A 22858-nucleotide genomic window follows, 5' to 3' on the forward strand; every position below is an offset into this window, starting at 1 on the left:
GGATTCTCCATCATTGACAATTTTTAAATCAAGATTGGATGTTTTTCTAGAAGATCTGCTCTAGGAATTATTTTGGGGAAGTTCTATGGCCTGTGCAATATAGGAAGTCAGACTAGACGATCATAATGGTCTCTTCTGGCCTTAGAAGCTATGAATCTCTCTCATATTGGTGCTCTGATTCTGGTCCTACAGGCCTGTTGCTCAGGGGGTTGCAGGAGAAGCCTGAATATAGCTGGTGCATGGCAATGCAAGGAAGATACATACTCCAATATGGGAGTAGGTAAATTCTGTAAGTGGTGGCCAAACTGCAAGGGTAAAAATGAATTTAGTGCTGGTGGAAAGTGTCAGATTGACAGTCCTGGAGACTGAAATCTGCTGAGAGAACACGTGTAACCGAAAAACTGTCCTCCCTCAACCAGCCTTATCAGTATTCTCCACTTTTGTGTTTGAAGGACCATTTCTAGGGAGGAGAAGGTAGACCACAAGTCCTTGTAATCTCTGCTACATAATAGACACTAATTCCACTGAGAACTCATATTTAGGGTACTATTTTTAGGTTTTAACAGATAAACACCAATAAAACACCCCTGATTAGAAAAAAAAATGAAATCAGTGTTTATTCAATAAACACTAGAAATGGTTACTCAATTAATGCTTACTACACCTCTTTCCCAGTGCAGTTTGTTTATATAGGTGATGTCCCTGCTCCCTGGCTGGTATCTAAGGGCTTGTCTACACAGAGCAGTAATGCAGACTACCGGGGTGTGATTTCTGAAATGCACTAACGTGTTATGTATTAATTGGTTAGTATACAATCTGCTGGCGCGCACTAAAGGTTCTCTATTGTGCTCTATATAGAAAAAGCCTTGAAGAATATCCAATTTTTGGACATCTACATAGAACTCAAAAATTGCTAAAAATAAACCCTGAAAAATGAAATTATTAAACCCCGAAAAGCAGAAGCCCAACTCATGTTACTCATAACATCTAAGTGTTATCAGGTGGTAACAAAAGTCAGTTCTTACTGGTCTGAATTTGAATTAGCAGCCTAGAGTTGAAAGGTTCTACTTACCATGAAACAAACCGCTGAGTCAGCCTGTCTCCTTGATATTGCATGATTACTAGTAACTAAAGCAAAGTAAAATGATTTCTTGCCACTCACTTTTACCCAATATCCTCTCCCACACAAATCTCCCCCTCCAACATTAAATAAAACTATTTAATTAACTAAATGTAAAATATACACTACCCTGAGAAAAGGTTTAACCCCTAAAAGGGAGAAGGGGTTAGATTTTTAGGTACTTAGATGCCTATCTGCAATTTTAGGCACCTAAGGGGATTTTCAAAAGCTCCTAGGCACCTAACTACCATTGAAATGAAGGGAATTAGGTGTCATAGGCTAGGGACTCAGGTGCCTAACTGCCATTGAGATCCTCAAAACACCTGGGACCTAAATTCGCACGGCGCCTAAGTTTCTGTCGGTGGCCATGCACAAAACTGCCTAAGTTCTGAAGCTGATAGCTGCTTAGTGTGCTTGCTCATGCTGAAGTCCCAGCAGGATTCACAAACTTAGTGTTCCCTGCCTGTGTCATCTGTGGGGCCTGATCTACTAGGTGTGCTCAGAGCATGCCCAACCCTACAAAAGACAGCTGGGGACAACCAGGTGGGGACTTTTGGGGCTGGCAAAAATCTATCCAATAGCCCAGAGATTAGGCTACCTGCTATAGTCACCAGGGATGCAGGAGACTTAGGTTTCAATACCTAATTTGGAGCAGGGACTCAAACTTCCACTCCCAGGTGAGTGCCCTAATTACCATGCTCCAGGGTGGGTGTCTCTCAATCTGTCCTTTGGGAGCTGTTCCACTTTGTAGAAATAATTGAATATTACTAGGAGCAGGGTCTTGACTGACTTTCCTACCTCTCAGATCTGTGCCCTAACCACCAGGCTACAGAGTCAATCTCTCTCTTTTTCTCTCTTCATCCGGCTCAAGGAGTATGTAATTATTTACACAAAATGGAACTGGCCGGCTTAGGTGGCTCCCTAGGATGTGTCTGGGGGCCTGACTCTGGGTCGTGAATTCCACTGAGCAGCAAGGTGCCTAGGAGTTAGGTGTGGGACTGCCTAAATCCCTTTGTGGATCTAGCCCCTCGGCACTTTTGAAAATCCCACAAGGCATCTAGCTGCATCTTTAGGCTCCTAACTAGTTTTACAAATCTGACCCAAAGTGCCAGAGACTCCATGAAGTCCACAAAGGATTATGCTATAAATAAAGATATCCTATCTCCTAGAACTGGAAGGGACCTTGAAAGGTCATTGAGTCCAGCCCCCTGCCTTCACTAGCAGGATGAATGAAGTACTGATTTTGCCCCCAATCCCTAAGTGGCTCCCTCAAGGATTGAGCTTATAACCCTGGGGTTAGTAGGCCAATGCTCAAACCACTGAGCTATCCTTCCCCCCCAATTGCTTTTGATTACACATGGAAGCTGTATAAAACCCTAAGACAGATAGTTGGATAGATCAATAGATCACCTATAAATCAATAATAAACTGTTATACGTAAAGAAGCCTTTCATCCTCAAGGGACATTAAAAGCTTTACAAACTTAAAACATGTAGAGGAACACAGGGGTTACTACATCTATCCTGATCCAACTCAATCACCTCTGTAATAGAACATAACAGCTGTTTCATGGGGTATAGTAATACCACACAATAGTATAGGTCAGGAAGTGATGATGAATACTGTACTCAACTGATACTGCAGGGGGACCTTAAACCAGAAGAATGTAATTACCCAGTCTAGAATCTGGCCAGAAAATTTGGGCTCACAACTTTTCCACAACTTTTGGGGAAAGTGCCAGAGGATCTGTAATGATCAGAATGAGCTAGCACCTCAGTTTTTACATCTCTTTTGAAATAAAATTTATTGCTGCTGCTCCCAGATCCAGAACTTTAGCCTCTGAACTTGCCTAGGGAATATAAGAGTCAACTACTCAAGGATGGCAGGGAGAGATCTAACAGGGGCCTATTGGACAGTTGCAGGAACTGAAAGCAACTGGACGATCATAGGGATAAAGGGTCTGTTGAAGGTAACACTGTTCAATATCGGGCTTTGGGCATGAAACTCCACAGTTCTAGGCCTGTTGCTTATGGTCCTATAAACCTCTGAAGCAGTGTTGCAGTCAGGCGTCTACTCCAAATAACACTGACCCATGGCATGTCTATAGCTCATTCTATCCAAGGATCTCAAAGTATTTTACAAACGTTCATCAGTGATTTTCCAATTCCCCTTGTGAAAGTCAGCATTAACAGGGAAAGTGAGGCAGAGAGAAGGGAACTGACCTTGCCCAATCAATACCTCAGCAGCAGAGCTAGGAATGGAACCCAAGACTCCTGGCTCTTCAACTCCTGCTGTAGTCTCTCACTCACATTCCTTACGAATATGTAACATGTATTCCCTCAGCTACTGTGATGTGAGGCAGTGTAGGGGAAAGACTAGTTGAGTGTGGGGATTCTAGACGGATCTCTTAAATGTTTGCCAATCTGAACTTTCATTTTTAAAAAGTATAAATTTCAGGTAGTGAATAAAACTTTCAAAAGGTGAAGCAAGTATGCAGAATCTTCTGCTTGAGATTTCAGAGAGACTGAAACAATAGCTTTGAGTTGTGAACTGTCCCAATAATTTAAATAGATGCTAAGCCAGCGGTTAACAATGATATTATTATGCTGAAAGATGCTAATGGCTGCAAGTAGTGGATCTAGGAGCCTATCTAGATTAATAGTGCAGCCCAGTTTGCTGTGCACTAAGTGTTCATCTAAACAAGCCCTAAACTCCAAAGTTAATCATAAACCTAATTAAAACCAATGTGCGTGTAAAGTACCTATCACGTTCAACAAAAGGGGCTATAGTATATTGTGAACCAGCTGCAGAAAATGGAAGCTATTGCCTGAGAAAATAGATGGCAAGGCATCCCAGAAATAATTTAGAGATTAACAGGTTTGCCCTTGTAGTAAATGCAGGGGCTCAATCAGGATATAGATTAAAGATTGTGGGTATTGGAGATAGGAAGCCAGCAGATGGATTTCTAGCCTCCTGAAAGGAAAAAAATCCCTGAGAGGAAGTAATGTGACTGAGTTGCTTGGGCACAGAGCTTGCTAGAGTGGCAGACCTGGGGATTTCTGAGCAAGGACACTGCCTGCTGCTGTTTGTTTCTATTGTGCTCAGGGAAACGGGACTTTGTGTACATTCTCTTCTTAAAAAAACAACAACCCAAACCCAAGAATATACCTGACTCATATAATCAATTTCTCTTCCTAACAGAAACAACTTTGCAATGCACCACATTTTGGCTAGCCATTGGGGCCAAAAGGGGCAACACTATTTTAAATATCAGCGTTCTTAACTATGAGATATAAATTAAGATGAATTGTCCCTTAATAACACATGGTGACATTGCAATGGAGGTAGGTGTGTGTGTGTGATCTAATTTTCTTGAAGAAAGGCTCAGCTTTCAAAGATTTAGGAAACACTGTGGTGAGGGGTTTAAGGTGACCTATGGCACTTACCTCCCTGGAGAATCCACTCCACAGGATTTTGTTTTCATTGATAAAGAGCCTCTCTCCCTTCTTGGCATAAACATTGTAATGTCCGACCTCCTCAAACATGATGGAGCCATCTTCTGGTGACAGGTGCCAATTGATTATCGAGTAATTCCCTATCAGGTCCCCAGACTCATCAAAATCCACTTGCTCCCCCATGTTACTGGTGAAATTTAAATGACGCAGATGCTTCAGTACCTAGAGAGAGAGACAAAGATGCCTTGAACACCTGCATATAACAATCCTTCCTGGGCACAGGTCTTCTGGAGCATCAGTACCTTCAGCACAATACCCAAAGCCCCTACCACTTGAGGTGACTTCATTACCTCAGAGCAGTAGCAGGCTCCTGTCTTGTATGTGGACCAGTCACTAAACGAGGATATCACACCACTTAGCCAGCCTGTGACATACAAACCACACTCCCCACCTTCGCTGAACTATCAGTTATTGACTGACATGGAGCTATTGCTCAAAGCTTTTTTCTTCATTTTATAAAAACTACACTGCATTCCAGATGGAACATGGAAGTCTCTTGACAACTTGCAGGCACTAGAGATCTTGTGGCATTTTCCCAGAATTGTGTTGATCTGGCATCCTAGTCAAATTGCAATATGGATAATTATATTCTGCCTCTGTACATTCTCCCTGCAGTTTAGCTAGAGTATTCTTCACTTCCTGTCTTAAACTCTGATGTGGTGTTGGTGTGAGCAGTTAAACAATCCTAGGAACACTGAAGTTGCCATACCAGATAGGGCCAGTTGTCCATTTAGTCTAATATCTTGTCTCTGACAGTGACAGAGTACCAGATGTATCAAAGGAAAGGACAAGGACCCTGTATTGACAGTTAAGGAATAACTTCTCCTTATAGGAAGTTTCTTTCTAATCCCTGCCAGTTAGTTGCTGCTTTATCCCTCAAGCATGACATTTATTCCCTTATAGCATTTTCTCCTATTTACAGTAACTGTGGATGTTCTCATAGCTCATACTTATTCATTACTTATTTGAATAATTACATTTCTATAACATACTTAAAAGAACATATCTTGACTCCTAGGTGCCCTTGACATCAGTTATAAATATATTACATAATCAAAATAACCCAATGAGCAGCACATTCCCCATTCCTATGCATACAACCTCAGACAGCAAATCAAATCAAAACCAGGCCTGCCTATCTGAGCCCTCCAATCAGGCAGGTGTAGCTGTGGGGAGGGGGGAGAGGGATGGAGGCAGTAGCAGTTCCTCTTTTCTGAATCTGGAGTCTTGGGGATCTCTCCTTGGATATGGGACAGAGGCTCCAAATCATCTCTCCCTTCATCTCTACTCACAGCGTCGACAACACTTGAAGGACAAAGGAAGCCTCATTAGACAGAGATCCTGTCTGAAAGGAGTTCAGTCAGTAAGACTGCTAAAGCATGTGGTGAGAGAAACCTTTTGCTTTGAATTCACTTAGTTTGTTAAGTTAGGTGTTAGTTGCGTTTTACCTTCATTTCCTTGTAACCAATTCTAACTTTTATGCCTCATTACTTGTAACCACTTAAAATCTATCTTTCTGTAGTTAAGAAACGTGTTTTATTATTTTTCTCAACAAGTGTGTGTTTGGATTGAAGTGTTTGGGAAACTCCATTTGAGGTAACAAGATTTGTGCATATCATTTTCTATCAATGAAATGAAGGACTTTATATGAACTTGTGTTGTCCAGGAGAGGGCTGGGCAGTACAACATGCACATTTCTGGGGGGGAGAGGAAGTCTGAGACTGGGAGTTTGCTGGTGTTGCCCTGCAATGTAATTCATAGGCATCTGGCTTTAGCACTCATATAATATAGCTGGGAGTGATTTACATGCTGGAGGCTGTGTGTGAGCTGACCGGGAGTGGTTGCTTTCACAGCGAAGCAGTGTCAGAAGCACCTCAGTTTGGAGAATTGAGGGGACACAGCTGTCCATCAGTCCAGATTGTACCCTGGAGAATGTGTATACTTGGTATCCCTATATATGTAAATCCATACTTTGCTTTGTTGATCGGGTATTTTTGTATGTTCCTGTGACAGTCTACACTATTATAGTCAGCACTTTTAAAAAACTATGATAAATCTTGTACAAAGTATAACTTCTGAGGTATCATTGGAAAAGTCAATCTGTTGAACATTACTGTCTGGTTGAAATGTATGTGTCATCATTGTATATGAAGTTCTGAGATTTTGCTATATGTTTGTTACTGAAACATGTTGTGAGTTTGGGGAATGCCCACCGACCAGCCCTCTAGAAATAACAAAGGAACTGTAAAACAAGCATTACATGTCAAGCCTCATGTATATGGAAGGTGCAAGCAAGAATTTGTAATTCATTTGAAGGACTGGGTGTGAAACACATAGACAATGGGGGCTTCCTAAACCCCATGACACAGCAAGGATTTTTCCAGCACCTGGAGGAGATTATAAAGTAAGAGACAGAGACATCATCAGATCACCTCTCATCCTGTACTCACACTGAAGGCAACAAGATCATTTGGAAAAAAGAAACATCATTGACTTGGGGGAAGTGGTTCTAACTGGAAAACTTTCCAGTGTGCACAGACTGCTGTAGACTTTTGGGTAAGGGAAAAAACAGTTACCTACCTTTTGTAACTGTTGCTCTTCGAGATGTGTTGCTCATGTCGATTCCATTCTAGGTGTGCACGTGCCCACTTGCGCGGCCGTCAGAGATTTTTGCCTTAGTGGTACCTGTAGGGCCGGCTGTGGAGCCCCCTGGCCCTCATGCCACACTATATCAGGCGACGCCGGCTCTACGCCCTCTCTGTTCCTTCTTGCCGACCACTCCGATAGAGGGGCAGGAGGGCAGGTAATGGAATGGACATGAGCAACAAATCTCGAAAAACAACAGTTACGAAAGGTAGGTAACCGTTTTTTCTTCTTCAAGTGCTTGCTCATGTCAATTCCATTCTAGGTGACTCACAAGCAGAATCAACAGAGGGGAGCTCAGAGTTCAGTCTCGCAGCTTGCAGCACTGCTCTGCCAAAGCCAACATCGTCTCGAGCCTGCTGAGTCAGGGCGTAATGCGACACGAATGTGTGGACAGACGACCAGGTCATGGCCCGACAGATCTCCTGGATTGGCACCTGTGCCAGGAAAGCTGCTGATGACGCCTGCGCCCTAGTCGAATGAACCATCGCAATCGCTGGCAGGGGCACCTTTGGCAGCTCATAGCAAAAGCGGATGCAGGCCGTGATCCAAGATGAAATTCTCTGGGCCGAGACTGAGCAACCTTTCATCCTGTCAGCGACAGCAACGAACAACTGCATTGACTTACAGAACGGCTTTGTTCTATCAATGTAGAAGGCCAGTGCCCATCTGACGTCCAGGGTATGCAGCCTGCGCTTGTCATCCGTAGCATGAGGCTTTGGTAAGTAAATATCTTGACCAGTGCGGAACTGGGAGACGATCTTGGGCAGAAAGGCTGGGTGCGGACGCAGCTGGACCTTGTCCCTGTAGAAGACCATATAGGGTGACTCCGACGTGAGCGCCCTGATCTCGGACACCCTACAGGCCGAAGAAGAAGAAGAAGGCCACTTTCCAGGAGAGAAGCAGAAGGGAGCCAAGGGTTCGAGGGGGGACCCATGAGTCTGGACAGCACAAGATTCAGGTCCCAAGGTGGGCCTGGGTCTTGGACATGCAGGTAAAGGTGCTCCAAACCCTTCAGGAAACACCCCGTCCTGGGATGGGCAAAGACCGACCGGCCTTGAAGCAGAGGGTGGAACGCTGAAATGGCCGCCTGGTGTACTTTGATCGAAGATAGTGACAGACCCTGGTGCTTAAAGGTGCAGTAAATCGTCCAGTATGTCCTGCAGCTGGGCCTCAGCCGCACTATTGTGACAATCCGAGGCCCAACATGAACTGCTTCCACTTTGCCACATAGGTCACCCTGGTGGTTTTTTGCTGCCCTGCAGGACCTGCTGGACACCAGTGCAACACCCCCGTTTGTCTGCACTCAGCCACCCAGCAGCCAGGCTGTCAAGTGCAGCTACTCCAGGTTCGAGTGCAGCAGGTTGCCGTGGTTCTGTGACAGCAGATCCAGCCGAAGAGGTGTCTGCAGTGGGATGGCTGCCGAGAGACTCAGCAGCATGCCGAACCAGTGTTAATAAGGCCATGCCAGGGCTATGAGGATGATCAATGCTTTGTCTTGCTTTACCTTGAGCTGGACTCTGTGGATCAGCAGTACTGGTGGGAAGGCGTATATCAGCGCTCCGAACCACGGAATCAGGAAGGCATCCAACAGGGGAGCCTTTGTCCCTGCACTGCAGAGAACAGAACACGTGGCACTTCCTGTTCTGTCTGGATGTGAACAGGTCCACCTGGGGAGTCCCCCACCTGCAGAAGATCAGGCTGACCACCTCCGGATGGAGCGACCATTCATGGCGAGACGAGAAGGTCCTGCTGAGGCGATTCACCAGGACGTTCTTGGCTCCGGGTAGGTGGGCGGCTACCAGATGAATGGCATGCCGCACACAAAAGTCCCAGAGGCTGAGCGTTTCCTGACAAAGGGCTGAAGACCTGGCTCCGTCTTGCCTGTTGATGTAGTACATTGCAGCTGTATTGTCCATCAGGACCTGCACCACCTTGCCCTTCAGGGGGGCAGAAATACCTGGCAGGCCAGGCGCACCACTTTTTAGCTCCCTGGCAGCCGGGGAGGCATGATCACGTGGCTCCAGAACAGTCTGATGGGCAGGCCTGGGTCCCTTGATAGATGACCCCTGGGCCATCTTGCTCAGTGCCAGGGAGTGCTTCTTGGCCTTCTTCTTTGGCACCGGCGATGGTGAACGGTGCTGTGAGGAGTCGGGTGCTGGCGGTGCGCTGCGCATGGAGGCTGAGGCACTTGGTGCGACCTGTCCGGACGGCTCGGAAGCTGGGCGGAGGGCGGACTCCATCAGGAGAGCCCTGAGGTGGATGTGCTGCTCCTTCTGGGTGCGGGGCCAAAAGTTTTGCAGATCTGGCATCATTCCTTAATATGTGATTCCCCCAGACACTTAAGGCAGCTGCTGTGGGAGTCACTCACAGGCATAATCCGAGTGGGGCTTGAACCCAGAGACTGGGGCATTCCCCGCCTGGGGCAAAGTCCTGCTGGGATCCTAACTACTAACTAGCTCATACTTAACAACTATTTAAGAACTGCTTGACAACTACTTAAGACTAGCAAAGTGAAGTATATACAATGGCCTTAAGGCACGAAGCTCGAAATGGTAGACGACCACTAGCTCTTGCCAAGCAAGAGAGGCGCTCCGACTGACTACCACGGGTGGTAAGAAGGAACTGAGTGGGCGTAGGGCCGGTGGCACCTGATATACTGCAGCATGAGTGCGTCCCTCCAGGGGGCGCCACAGCACGCCCTACGGGTACTGCTAAGGCAAAATCTCCGAAGGCCATGCATGTGGGCGCGTGCACACCTAGAATGGAATCAACATGAGCAAGCACTCGAAGAAGAAACCTTATTGCTTCACATTTGACTTAGCTTGATAAAGTTTAGGAATTAGAGTGCGATTTTATCTTTTATTTCTTTTTGTAACCAATTCTGCGCTTCTATGCCTATACCACTTATAGTCACTTAAAATCTATCTTTCTGTAGTTAATAAACTTATTTTAATGTTTTATCTAAGACAGTGTGGTTTTGACAGAAGTTTGGGGAATCTACTCAAGTTACAAAGGCTAGTGCATATTCATACCCTTTGATGGAATGACAAACTAATTAATGAGCTTACTCTAATCAAGGGAGTCTTGAACAGTCTAAGGCGAACATTTCTTGGGTGCAAGACGGGGACTAGGGATATGCGGGTGTCACCTTATATGTAATTCAAGTGTGGCTGGGCATAGCCTGCTGGTATTTGTCTGGGGGTGACTTGCATGCCAGAGGCTGGGATAAGTTGGCAAAGTGGCAGCTCATAAAGCAAAGCAGGGCATAGTGCTCACCAGACTGGTGAGTTAAGGGGGCACAATGATCCAACAATTCAGATTTGTACCCTGCAGCATGTCACAGTCTCCTTTATTGATTTGCTAGGAATTCATTGAAGATGAACTGACTTATGAAGTCTTTCACTTCTGTGAGAGAAATAGTGTAATGGGAGTACAGACTTAGTATAAACTTCAATTATTTCCATTTCAAATGGAATTCATATTGATCAGCTGTAAAGTAACTTTCTGCTTTGAGATGGACAATTAATAAAGGAGTCAAGCTGTGTAACCTTTTACCCACTTAGACTATAATGGTTCTTAAGTTCCCAAATTCTCTTGTTTGCAAAGGAAAGATGTGACATCTGTCATGAGATGTCTGAATTTATTTTTAATAATTGCTGACGAAAGCATGATTTTAGTGTTTGTTTTTTCGGTCAGAAACTTTTGCAACAAAATATTGCTATGGATATTTGAGGCAGGAACAGATATCAATGCATAACTATTTCACTCAGAAGAGGGCTATGGCAACTTCCTTAAAACTCTGATTCTTGTGCTTCTTTCATTTTAGATATTTTGGGGGTTCACATGTTCCCACTGCATGTGGTCTGAAACAATGGATATTTCAAGAAAACTGCAGGCTTTTCTAAACTGACATTATGCCAAAGTTTGCCTCACTTCAGCTGAATTGGGCCATGCTGCTGGAGTCCAAAGCATACATGATTTAGACCTTGGAAGAGGTGCCATGAGGTGGATCAAGCTAGAATTGCAACCATAAAGATCAAGGTAAAGGTAGAAGGCCTTGGTTCCTGTGGCTTAACATGACATTTGAACCGATGCTCCAACTTCCTGAGGCAAGCCTACAAGAAGACAACACTGATGGGTTATGCCACCCCCTGACCAGTCTGCCAGTACCCATAAGGCCCTGCTAGCATGAAGTACAGTCCCAGCAACATTATCATCTGGTTTCTTAACTGCAGCTACAGCTCCTATTCCATATGAGTCTAAGGACTGCAAGAGTTGGAGACCCCTTTTATCTTAGGTATCTTATTTTTCCTTTTTTCTACTTTTTCCTTTTGCTTTTATTAACTGAGAGACTTCCCAGCCTTTTATTATTTAGGGTGTGAAAGTATGGCTGGTTGCCTGCATGTGTGTATGAGCCCACACGGGAAAGAAGCCAGATAGAATGAGTCTTCAATTCCAAAACAGCCCTAAACCGTGTCTCATAAAATCATTGAATGTGTGTTTCTTATTCCATGCAAGTGTCCAAAGAAACTATACTGTCAGCTATAGAGTTTTAAGTGAGAGCTGTTAAATTTCTGCTTATTGAAGTCTCAATAGCTCTGAATCTGTGTTGGGGATGGAGAAAGGAGAGCCATCATAAGTAACAGTGAAATCCAAGGAGGACACTTTAATTGGCTTTTGGGTTGTAAGACTTAGCTGTAAACAATAATTTGGTTTCAGTACTAAAATATTCAGCCAGCTAAATTGGCTGCATTGCTGTGAGTGAAGTTCACTAATTGGGGGTTATAACTAGGGCCCTACCAAATTCATGGTCCATTTTGGTGAATTTCATGGTCATAGGATTTAAAAAATCATAAATGTCATGATTTCAGCTATTTAAATCTGAAATTTCAGTGTTGTAATTGTAGGGATCTTGACCTAAAAAGGAGTTGGGGGGGGGTCGCAAGGTTATTGTAGGGGGTGTTTGCGGTACTGCTGCCTTTACTTCTGCACTGCTTCTGGTGGCAGCGCTGCCTTCAGAGATGGGCCATTGAAGAGTGGTGGCTGCTGGCAGGGAGCCCAGCTCTGAAGGCAGAGCCACCGCCAGCAGCAGCGCAGAAGTAAGGATGGCATGGCATGGTATTGCCACCCTTACTTCTGTGCTGCTGCCTGCAGAGCTGGGCCTTCAGTCAGCAGCTGCCATTCTTCAGCTGCCCAGCTATAAAGGCAACAACGTAGCTGTAAGGATGGCACAGTATGGTATTGCCACCCTTACTTCTGTGGTGCTGCTGGCACTGCACTGCCTTCAGAGCTGGGTGCCTGGCCAACAGCCGCCGCTCTCCGGCCACACAGCTCTGAAGGCAGCGCAGAAGTAAGGGTGGCAACACTGCGACCCCCTTGCAACTCCCTTTTGGGTCACGATCCCCAATTTGAGAAACGCTGGTCTCCCCTGTGAAATCTGTATAGTATAGCGTAAAAGCATGCAAAAGACCAGGTTTCATGGGGGGAGACCAGATTTCACGGTCTGTGATGCGTGTTTCATGGTGTAGCCTGACCCAAAGTTGGGTAAATACAATTGTAATTTAAGGATTAACAGGTTCTTGTCCCAAGATCAGGCCCAGTTAGATTTTGTAAAATTATCATATAATTTGGGAACCCCGATGTGCACAGGTGCAACACTCACACTATAGGAACCCTCTCTCTATATAAATATATGATTTATTAATAATTTAGCAAAGCTTATACACACACTTAAACTTAAGAAAGCAGATAGCGATAATACAAAAAGTACATTTGGACGTCCATACTTACACCTTTATCTTTCATACTTAACCATTATCTTTCTAATCACCATCATCGTCCTCATCTTCCCCAGTGGCCATCATTCTGGCCCCTCCCAAGGTCTACATCTTTTCCAACCTATCTGCTGTCCCGGGATGTTACTTTTATAGTAGGTTACGCTGATGCTGCCTGCCATGACCAATGCATATTCAATAGAGGTCCTTATTTGTATTTCCTCCCCTTAAGGTGTCCATTTTCTATAGGTTAGTATATGTATGATGTTACCCTTTTAACATACACGACAATTTGCTGTCATGGCGGCTTTGCGGTCGGAGGTCCTGTCCGGAACTTTCTGGATGCTGGTGTCAGCGATGTTCTGTGCTGGGGTCAGCTGTGTTGTGTGGGTGGCTGATGTCAGTATTCTGGACAAAATTCCCCCTCTGGCATGCCACTTTCAGTTCCCTATAACTTATGAGTTACTTAAGTTTATCTATACCAAAGGTTATAGACCTCAAGCCTCACACTATCTACTAAAGCCAAATCTTACAGGATAAAAGCCTGTAGGTTCCTTGCATTACTACTAAATATAATAAAGCACGATAACAAAGCAATGAATATAATACAGGTAAGCTGGCCCACTGGGCTACAATGGCCATGAATTTGGTAGGGCCCTAGTTATAACTAAATGGACAGCAACCTCCTGGATTCCTGTTTTAGGACTTAATGAGGATTGATTAGCTGCTGCATTAATCTGATGATTTGACTAAATTGATTACTTAATTCCAATCCAATATTGCTTCTGATTTGTTGACTTTTGATTTGATAATTGTATTATTCAATTTTTAGATAAGTTTAGTAGTGTTTAGTACTGTGGGTGGCTGTAATAGTAGTTTAGCCTTAGTGACATGTTTTCTTAGTTTTATGTTTGTTAATTAACTTTAATAAAATTTATGAAAATAATACTTAGTCATATTTCTTTCAATAACTACCAAGAATCTGAACCTTTGATTCAGAATCCTGGTTGGCATCAACCAGTCCACCTAGGAACTTAATCATCTTTCTCTAAGTTAACAATATGAAACATCTTGGGTCTTGCATAGACATTCTACAGCACCAATATGGCAAGAGTGCAGAGTAAATAAAAATAGATTATTAAAAAAACAAAACTTTTTTATTTAAGTTGAAATTTTTCTTTTAATTTAAATTAAATACAGGGTTTTTTAAAAACATGTTTAAAATAAAATTTGAAATTGACAACATATTTTTAAAGCCTAAACTTATTATAATCTATTAAAATAATTTAAATTTAATACAAAACATAATATTAAGAAATACGTGTTTGCTGCCAAGTTTTAAAGAAAGTCAAACCATTGAACTGATGAAAGTTGATGGCTAAGCACCTGGAATCAGAGTTTTTTGACGTGCAAAATGTGCTAAACCAGCTTTTGTTAGCAATAACCTCTTCTCATACAGTTCATTGACTAGTTTATTCAAAGTTACAAAACCATCCTGGGGTGAAAAAGTAGGAAAGCTTGTTTTCCTCTTCCAGTCTATGAATAAAAACTAGGTGTGAGAGGATGAGATCATTTAGTTCTAAAATATTGAAGGACATGATGACCAGAAACAAAGTAAAACTATTTTCCCATGCTTATTTCCCCCTCCTCCCCCCCAGTTCCTCATATCTCCTTGTCAATTGCTGGAAATGGGCCATTTTCATTACCACTACAAACAGTTTTTTTTTCTCTCCTGCTGATAAAAGCTCACCTTAACTGATCACTCTCCTTATAGTGTGTATAGTAATACCCATTGTTTCATGTTCTCTGTGTATATATATATATATTCCTACTGTATTTTCCACTACATGCATCCGATGAAGTAGGCTGTAGCCCACGAAAGCTTATGCTCAAATAAATTTGTTAGTCTCCAAGGTGCCACAAGTACTCCTGTTCTTTTTGCGGATACAGACTAACACGGCTGCTACTCTGAAATCAGCGTACTGTAATTCAACAACTACAGATAATATTTTATTTAATAAATCAGTGATTTTAAACTGAAAACATGTTGTGATAAATTTTTGATAAACTTCTTTTTGTATATATCCAGCATGGCCGAGGTAGTTTTAGTTAATAAAAAAATTAAAATGCTGTTTTTCAACATTTTTAATTAAATTTGAATTTCTATCAAATAGTGCTCGACACAAATCACAGGCAAAAAATTAATCCCCATCTATTAAATAAGAAATACTTTGCTCACAATTTTCTAACAATGTAAAAATTAAGAATCTGAATAAATGTAAATTAAGCTATATAATTGCTTGAATAAATATGAAAAAATATAGTGTATTCTCCTTGTTAGCAAAAAGAAGCACCAAATTTTGTGTAAAAGCTATATTTGGTTGCAAATTGTGTGTTTTAATGGTTACCAACTAATGAGAATCAAGCTTTCTTCAAGAAAATAACTAAAAGGTACAAATGAAAAATATGATTAAAACCAATTATTTAAATCTAGGTTTTCTATCTGCTGATTTAAATAATAATTAAGATCAGTGATTTAAATAGCTTTGCTTTAAATCATGGAGTGCATGAAGGTGAGCATTACATGCCTCATGTCGTTAGGTATTTACTGCCATTACAGAGAACACCATTAATCATGGTTAGTTTTCTCTATTTGTTCAATATTGATAAATATTAAGTGGCACCTCTTCCTCCCTGTTTGCCCATCCTGACATAATGACCATTCTAAGTGTTTGAAATGCAGTGTCTGTTCAGTGTCTCTACATGTGGCCATGTATTGTCGCAAGAACGTATACTGAAGATTTCATAATCAAGGGTCACTGTCTTTTGGGGCACGGCTGCTCTGGACAAAAAGTCTGCAATGAACATCACAGACTCTCTTTTGCTTTGTACGTCCAAGAGATATTTTTGAATTTTCATAAATATCCTTTGAAAATATTGTGGAGCTGATAGCAAAGGTTTTTTGAAGGTGGATTCCAAAGATTTGCGGTCATTGTCCACATGGATATGATCATGTCACACAAGATACTGGTCAAACTTGAAGCATGCTAAAACAGTGGTTGGCATTCCTTCTCTGTTTGAGCATAGTTATACTTTGTAGCAAAGAGTGTTCTAGAAGCAAATGCTATAGGCTAACCATCTTGTAACAATGCTGCTCCAAATCCTTATTCATTGGCAGCATACTGAATAGTTACAGATTCCTTCACATCATAATATTTTAGGACTAGATGGTTAGTCACTAGCTCTTAGATTTCTTTGAAAGCATCTTGCTGTTGGGATGCCCAGCCCCATCCAGCATCTTTATCAGGCAATTTCCTCAGAGGCCCTTTGATCTGGGAAAGTTATGGCAGGAAGTTGAATGGATAACTAGCAGATCCCACAAAGTGCTGTATATCTTGCATATTTTGTGAAGAGGCAGTGTCCAAAATGGTTGGACCTTCTCTGGGCCTGGTTTTATGCCCTCTGCAGTTAGAAGGTGTCCAATACACAGCACTGCTGACAGGCGCAGTCCCATTTTTTTCTTATTCAGTTTTAGATTCACTGATGTACTCTATATAAAGTAGTTCTGTCAGGGTACCATCATGATCAGCAATAGCCTCTGTGAGTATGTCCACACTGCAATGGAAAACCCATGGCTGGTCCATGCCAGCTGACTCGGGCTGGAAGGGATTGGGCTAAGGGGCTGTTTATTGTGGTGTAGACGTTAGGCTTTGCAAAGGAATTTCCTAACCACAGCTACTTTACTTTTAAAGAGCACTAGAGAGTTACACATCTTTGGAAAACAAGAAACAATTCTGTATGCACTCTTTGAGTCTGATCTCAGCCCTCCTGTGTGCCCTGGGTTTGGTCAGTGTCCATAGGTAGCCCTTCCTGATTCTCTCTCCTTAGCCCAGTCTTCTGGCATGAGGCAATGAACAATCCCCCTTCACAGAGAGCATTCCCTCTTAAATATAGCCTCTAACCCCTTTGGCCATGGGCCCAGGATGATGAACAGGAGCTCATTTCCCGCCAGGCTTCTGTGTAGAGCAGTGGTTTTCAAATGGGTTGTGGAATGTAAGGCACTGGGTAGCAGCGGCTCTGGTCAGCACCACCGACCGGGCCGTTAAAAGTCCCGTCGGCAGTCCTGCCCAGCTAAGGCAGGCTAGTTCCTACCTGTTCTGACACCGCGCTGCACCCCAGAAGCGACTAGCAGCAGGTCCGGCTCCTAGGCAGAGGGGCCATGGGTGCTACCCCAGCCCCGAGCACTGGCTCCACACTCCCATTGGCCGGTTCCTGGCCAATGGGAGCTGGGGGGGGGATGGTGCCTGTGGGTGAGAGCTCCACAGAGCCGCTTGCACACCTCCGCCTAGGAGCTGGACCTGCTGCTGGCTGCTTCCAGGGCACAGCGCGGTCCATGGTGCCAGGACAGGCAGGAAGCCTGCCTTAGCATCCCCATTGAGCTGCTGACTCGGAGCTGCCTGAGGTAAGTCCGTGCCCCAACCCCGCGTCCCAATCCCCTGCCCCAGCCCTGAGCCCCCCCAAACCCGGAGCCCCTTCCTGCACCCCAAACCTCTCATCCCTGCCCCCCCAGAGCCTGCACCCCCAGCCCAGAGCCCTGACCCCCTCCCACACCTCAACCCCCTGCTCCAGTCCTGAGCCCCGCCAAAACCCGGAACCCCCTCCTGCACCCCAAACCCCTCATCCCCAACCCAGAGCCTGCACCTCCAGCCCAGAGCCCTGAACCCCTCCCACACCCCAAGCCCCCGCACCAGCCCAGAACCCCCTCCCACACCCCAAACCCCTCATCCCCGACCCCAACCCAGAGTCTGCACCCCCCAGCCCAGAGCCCTGAACCCCTCCCACACCCATAATCCTCTGCCCCAGCCCTGAGCCCCTCCCACACCCCAGACCCCTCATCCCCAGCTCCACTGGGTCGCAGGCATCAACAATTTTTTTCAACTGGGTCACCAGAAAGGAAGTTTGAAAACCACTGGTCTAGAGAGCTCATTGTTCTTGTGGCTGGCCCGGTGGCTGAAAGACAATCAGAGTTGATGGGCCTAGATTGCTCTGAGCCAGTTACTCAGACACAGTCATTTGATAGGTGTCAAGCTCTTACCACAAAATGGATGTGCTAGTCCACAATGGAGGTTACAATACAAAATGAAAGTCACACTCAAACATGAAGGTTACAACAGAAAGTGGAGCCCCTGAAAAGAAATGGCATTCACAAAACTAGATGGAGTTGACAATTTGACACAGACATACCCCCAAACTTGCCAGAGAAAAGCCAAATTTCATTCACAGCCATCTAGATCTGCCAAAAGGAGTCCAGAAAGATGTCAGTAAGCAGCTGTTTGTGGGCATCAAGTTTTCCCAGCCAGAAACCATCTTTGGGATCTAAAACAGGAAAGACCTTGGCCTTTGTGAGTCTTGGCAGGATCTCTTCAATTGATGGCAAAGGTTAATGGGAACATTGTAGAGCTTTAATGAGGTGTGAGGGATCAATACATAGGTAAAGTTTGTTTGGCCTTTTTACTAGCTACCATATTGCCTGTTAGCCCTGTAACTTTCTCTAAGGGCAGGTCTACACTACCCGCCTGAATCGGCGGGTAGAAATCGATCTCTTGGGGATCGAATTATCGCGTCTTGTCGGGACGCGACAATCGATCCCCGAATCGACGCTTCTACTCCACCAGCGGAGGTAGGAGTAAGCGCCGTCGACGGGGGAGCCGCGGAGGTCGATTTGCCGCCGTCCTCACAGCGGGGTAAGTCGGCTCCGATACGTCGAATTCAGCTACGCTATTTGCGTAGCTGAATTTGCGTATCTTAAATCGACCTCCCCCCCACCCCGTAGTGAGGACGTAGCCTAAGTCTCCCAACTCTACAAGGCTGTCAGTTTGTTTTTTTAAGTTCCTTCTTCAAAGATGGTGTAGCACAGGGGTTCTCAAACTGGGGGTCACGACCCCTCAGGGGGTCACGAGGTTATTATATAGGGGGTCACAAGCTGTCAGCCTCCACCCCAAGCCCCGCTTTGCATCCAGCATTTATAATGGTGTTAAATATATAAAAAAGTGTTTTTAATTTATAAGGGGGGGGGGGTTGCACTGAGAGGCTTGCTATTTGAAAGGGGTCACCAGTACAAAAGTTTGAGAACCACTGGTGTAGCAGTTTCACCTTAGGGTTGATAGCCAAGTGGCATTTTCCAGGCAGGCAACCAAGGCCTTTAAAACCATCCCCATACTGATTGAGTTTGTTTCTTTATTAGAGGAATATGGCTGGAACTCTTTAAAGCATTGCAGATCATTATTTCATCTGCCACCTGTAAAAGCCTCAATTTTCACTGGATTCTGCTGAGAGCAAAGGCACTTATGCCTGGTTATCTATTGGTCTATACTATAGTTTCAGTGTCATTTTGATCAGATGTACTGAAAAGATCTCTCTTATATATTCCATTTCTTTTAGGCAAAAGGTAGCTTTCTAAAAAAATCTAGGATTTTACTTAATCTTGTCGTTCGGCAACTGCTAGCTGTAAACGCAGAAATGAGAAAGCAGCCATGATCCAAAATTGATATGGGATTAATTGATAATGAATTAAAAGATGGGAATATAATTAATGCCAGTCAACACAGTTTTGTGGAAAATTGGTGTAGTCATACAAACTGATTTCATTTTTTGATGAGACAACAGGCTTGGTTAATAAAGATAACCGCATAGAAGTAATATACTTTAGTAAGGAGTTTGACTTAGGCCTGGTCTACACTATGACTTTAATTCGGATTTAGCAGCGTTAATTCGAATTAACCCTTCACCCGTCCACACAACGGAGCCATTTAGTTCGAAATAAAGGGCGCTTAAAATCGATTTCTGTACTCCACCCCGACGAGCGGAGTAGCACCAAAATCGATTTTGTCAATTCGAATTAGGGTTAGTGTGGCCGCAATTCGATGGTATTGGCCTCCGAGAGCTGTCCCAGAGTGCACCATTGTGACCGCTCTGGACAGCAATCTGAACTCGCATGCACTGACCAGGTAGACAGGGAAAAGCCCCAGGAAAATTTGGATTTCATTTCCTGTTTGCCCAGCGTGGAGAGCACAGGTGACCACAGATACCACAGATACCTCAGCTCATCAGCACAGGTAACCATGCAGGCTGATAATCGAAAAAGAGCACCAGCATGGACCGCACGGGAGGTACAGGATCTGATCGCTATATGGGGAGAGGATTCAGTGCTAGCAGAACTTCGTTCGAAAAGACGAAATGCCAAAACTTTTGAAAAAATCTCCAAGGGCATGATGGAGAGAGGCCACAATAGGGACTCAGATCAGTGCCGCGTGAAAATCAAGGCGCTCAGACAAGCCTATCAAAAAACAAAGGAGGCAAACGGTCGCTCCGGGTCAGAGCCGCGGACATGCCGCTTCTACGCCGAGCTGCATGCAATTCTAGGGGGGGGCCGCCACCACTACCCCACCTGTGATCGTGGAATCCGGGTCGGGGATAGTCTCTACACCTGAGGATTCTGAGGATGGTGAAGAGGAGGAGGAGGAGGAGGACGAGCTTGCAGAGAGCACCCAGCACTCCGTTCTCCCCAACAGCCAGGATCTTTTTCTCAGCCTGACTGAAGTACCCTCCCAAGCCAGTAGCCAAGACCATGACCCCATGGAAGGGACCTCAGGTGAGTTTACCTTTTAAAATATAAAACATGGTTTAAAAGCAAGTGTTTTTTAATGATTAATTTGCCCTGAGGACTTGGGATGCATTCGTGGCCAGTACAGCTACTGGAAAAGTCTGTTAACGTGTCTGGGGATGGAGCGGAAATCCTCCAGGGACATCTCCATGAAGCTCTCCTGGAGGTACTCCAAAAGCCTTGCCACAAGGTTTCTGGGCAGTGCCGCTTTATTCCGTCCTCCATGGTAGGACACTTGACCATGCCATGCTTGCAGCAAGTAATCTGGTATCATTGCCTGACAAAGCCTGGCAGCGTATGGTCCCGGTGTTTGCTGGCATTCAAGCAACATCCGTTCTTTATCTTGCTGTGTAATCCTCAGGAGAGTGATATCGCTCATGGTAACTTGGTTGAAATACGGGAACTTAATTAAGGGGACAGAGGTGGCCATTCCTACTGGGCTGTTTGCCTGTGGCTGATAAGAAATCCTTCCCTGCAGTTAGCCAAGCGCGGGGGGGGGGGGAAATTGGCCCAGAGCTTTTCGTGTTTGGCTAGCAGGGATCTTCCCTGATACCAGCCACGCGGTGGGGGGAGGGGTACATTGATCATCCCAGGGAATTCATAGCGGGAGGGGGGGAGCGGGGGGGTTAGTTTGGTTTCTGCAGGGATCTTCCCTGATACCTGCCACGCGGTGGGGGGAGGGATACAGCGATCATCCCAGAGAATTGGATGGTGGGGGGGTTAGTTTGTTTTCTGCTGCTGAAGGTTAAACAGGAAAACCGCAGCAGTCAACAGGCTTTGCTTAGTATGTGGGAAAGGAGGGCGCAGAAGCCGAAAGACAATGGCTTACCATGGCTGCCTGCAAGCTGAATTCTGTTGCCCGGACCTGCGTCTGTGATCTCTAACACCAAAGCCACAGGCACTCAATATTAAGATGGAAAATGCGACCTTGTACTGAAATCACATGTGCTATGTAATGTGAATAGTGTTTTTCACCATGAAAGAGTATAAGTATTGTTCTGTAAAATGTATCAATTTAAAAAATTCACTCCTTTCTTTCAACCCTCCCTACAGCAGCTGCAAATTTTTCAAGCCTCCCTCCTCCGTCCCGAAGGCTATCTCAGATAAGGCGTCGTAGAAAGAGGACGCGAGACGACATGTTCACAGAAATAATGGAATCCACACGCAATGAAAGAGCTCATTTGAATGAGTGGAAGGACACTGTATCTAAATTTAGGAAAGATGCCAGTGAACGTGAGGTCTTGAGGGACGCTCGAGATGAGAGGTGGCAGGCTGCAACGCTGGGGCTGCTGCGTGACCAAACGGACATGCTCCGGCGTCTGGTGGAGCTTCAGGAACGGCAGCAGGATGACAGAGTGCCGCTGCAGCCGCTGTATAACCTCCCTCCCCCCTCACCATGTTCCATATCCTCCTCACTCAGACATGTAAGAACGTGGGGGGGGAGGCTCCGTGCACCCTCCCACTCCACCCCAGTGGACAGCCCAACCAAAAGGCTGTCATTATATTGAATTTGAGCAGTGGCCTTATACTTCCCTCATATCCTCCTCCCAAACCTCACCCAGATTACCTTCTTGGTTCTCTCCCTATGTTTATAATCACTTAATAAAGAATACATGATTTTTAAACGATAGTGACTTTATTTCCTTTGAAAGAAAGCTGGGGGGAGGGTGGGTTGCTTACAGAGAATGAATGAGTCAATAAAGGGGGCTGGTTTTCATGAAGGGAGAAACAAACAGAATTTTCACACTGTAGCCTGGCCAGTCATGAAACTGGTTTTCAAAGCTTCTCTGATGCACAGCGCTTCCTGGTGTGTTCTTCTAATCGCCCTGGTGTCTGGCTGCGCGTAATCAGCAGCCAGGCGATTTGCCTCAGCCTCCCACCCTGCCATAAAGGTCTCCCCCTTACTTTCACAGAGATTGTGGAGCACACAGCAAGCAGAAATAACAATGGGGAGATTTCTTTGGCTGAGGTCAGAGCGAGTTAGTAGCGATCGCCAGCGACCTTTTAAACGGCCAAATGCACATTCTACCACCATTCTGCACTTGCTCAGCCTGTAGTTAAACAGCTCCTGACTCCTGTCCAGGCTGCCTGTGTATGGCTTCATGAGCCATGGCATTAAGGGGTAGGCTGGGTCCCCAAG

The 22858-nt window shown here is 44.9% G+C and overlaps 1 protein-coding gene across 1 annotated transcript in view; it reads right to left on the reverse strand.

The window, feature by feature from the left end:
• CASR (calcium sensing receptor) overlaps positions 1-22858 on the reverse strand; it is a 109335-nt gene that overhangs the window by 18514 nt on the left and 67963 nt on the right. Inside the window, exon 4 of the mRNA XM_026657406.1 lies at positions 4567-4797. Coding sequence (XP_026513191.1) covers positions 4567-4797 — 231 coding nt within the window. The remainder of the gene's footprint in view (positions 1-4566; positions 4798-22858) is intronic.

This window comes from Terrapene carolina, unplaced genomic scaffold (genome assembly GCF_002925995.2).
Source record: "Terrapene carolina triunguis isolate 2854851 unplaced genomic scaffold, T_m_triunguis-2.0 Scaffold242, whole genome shotgun sequence".
NCBI lineage: Eukaryota > Metazoa > Chordata > Testudines > Emydidae > Terrapene > Terrapene triunguis.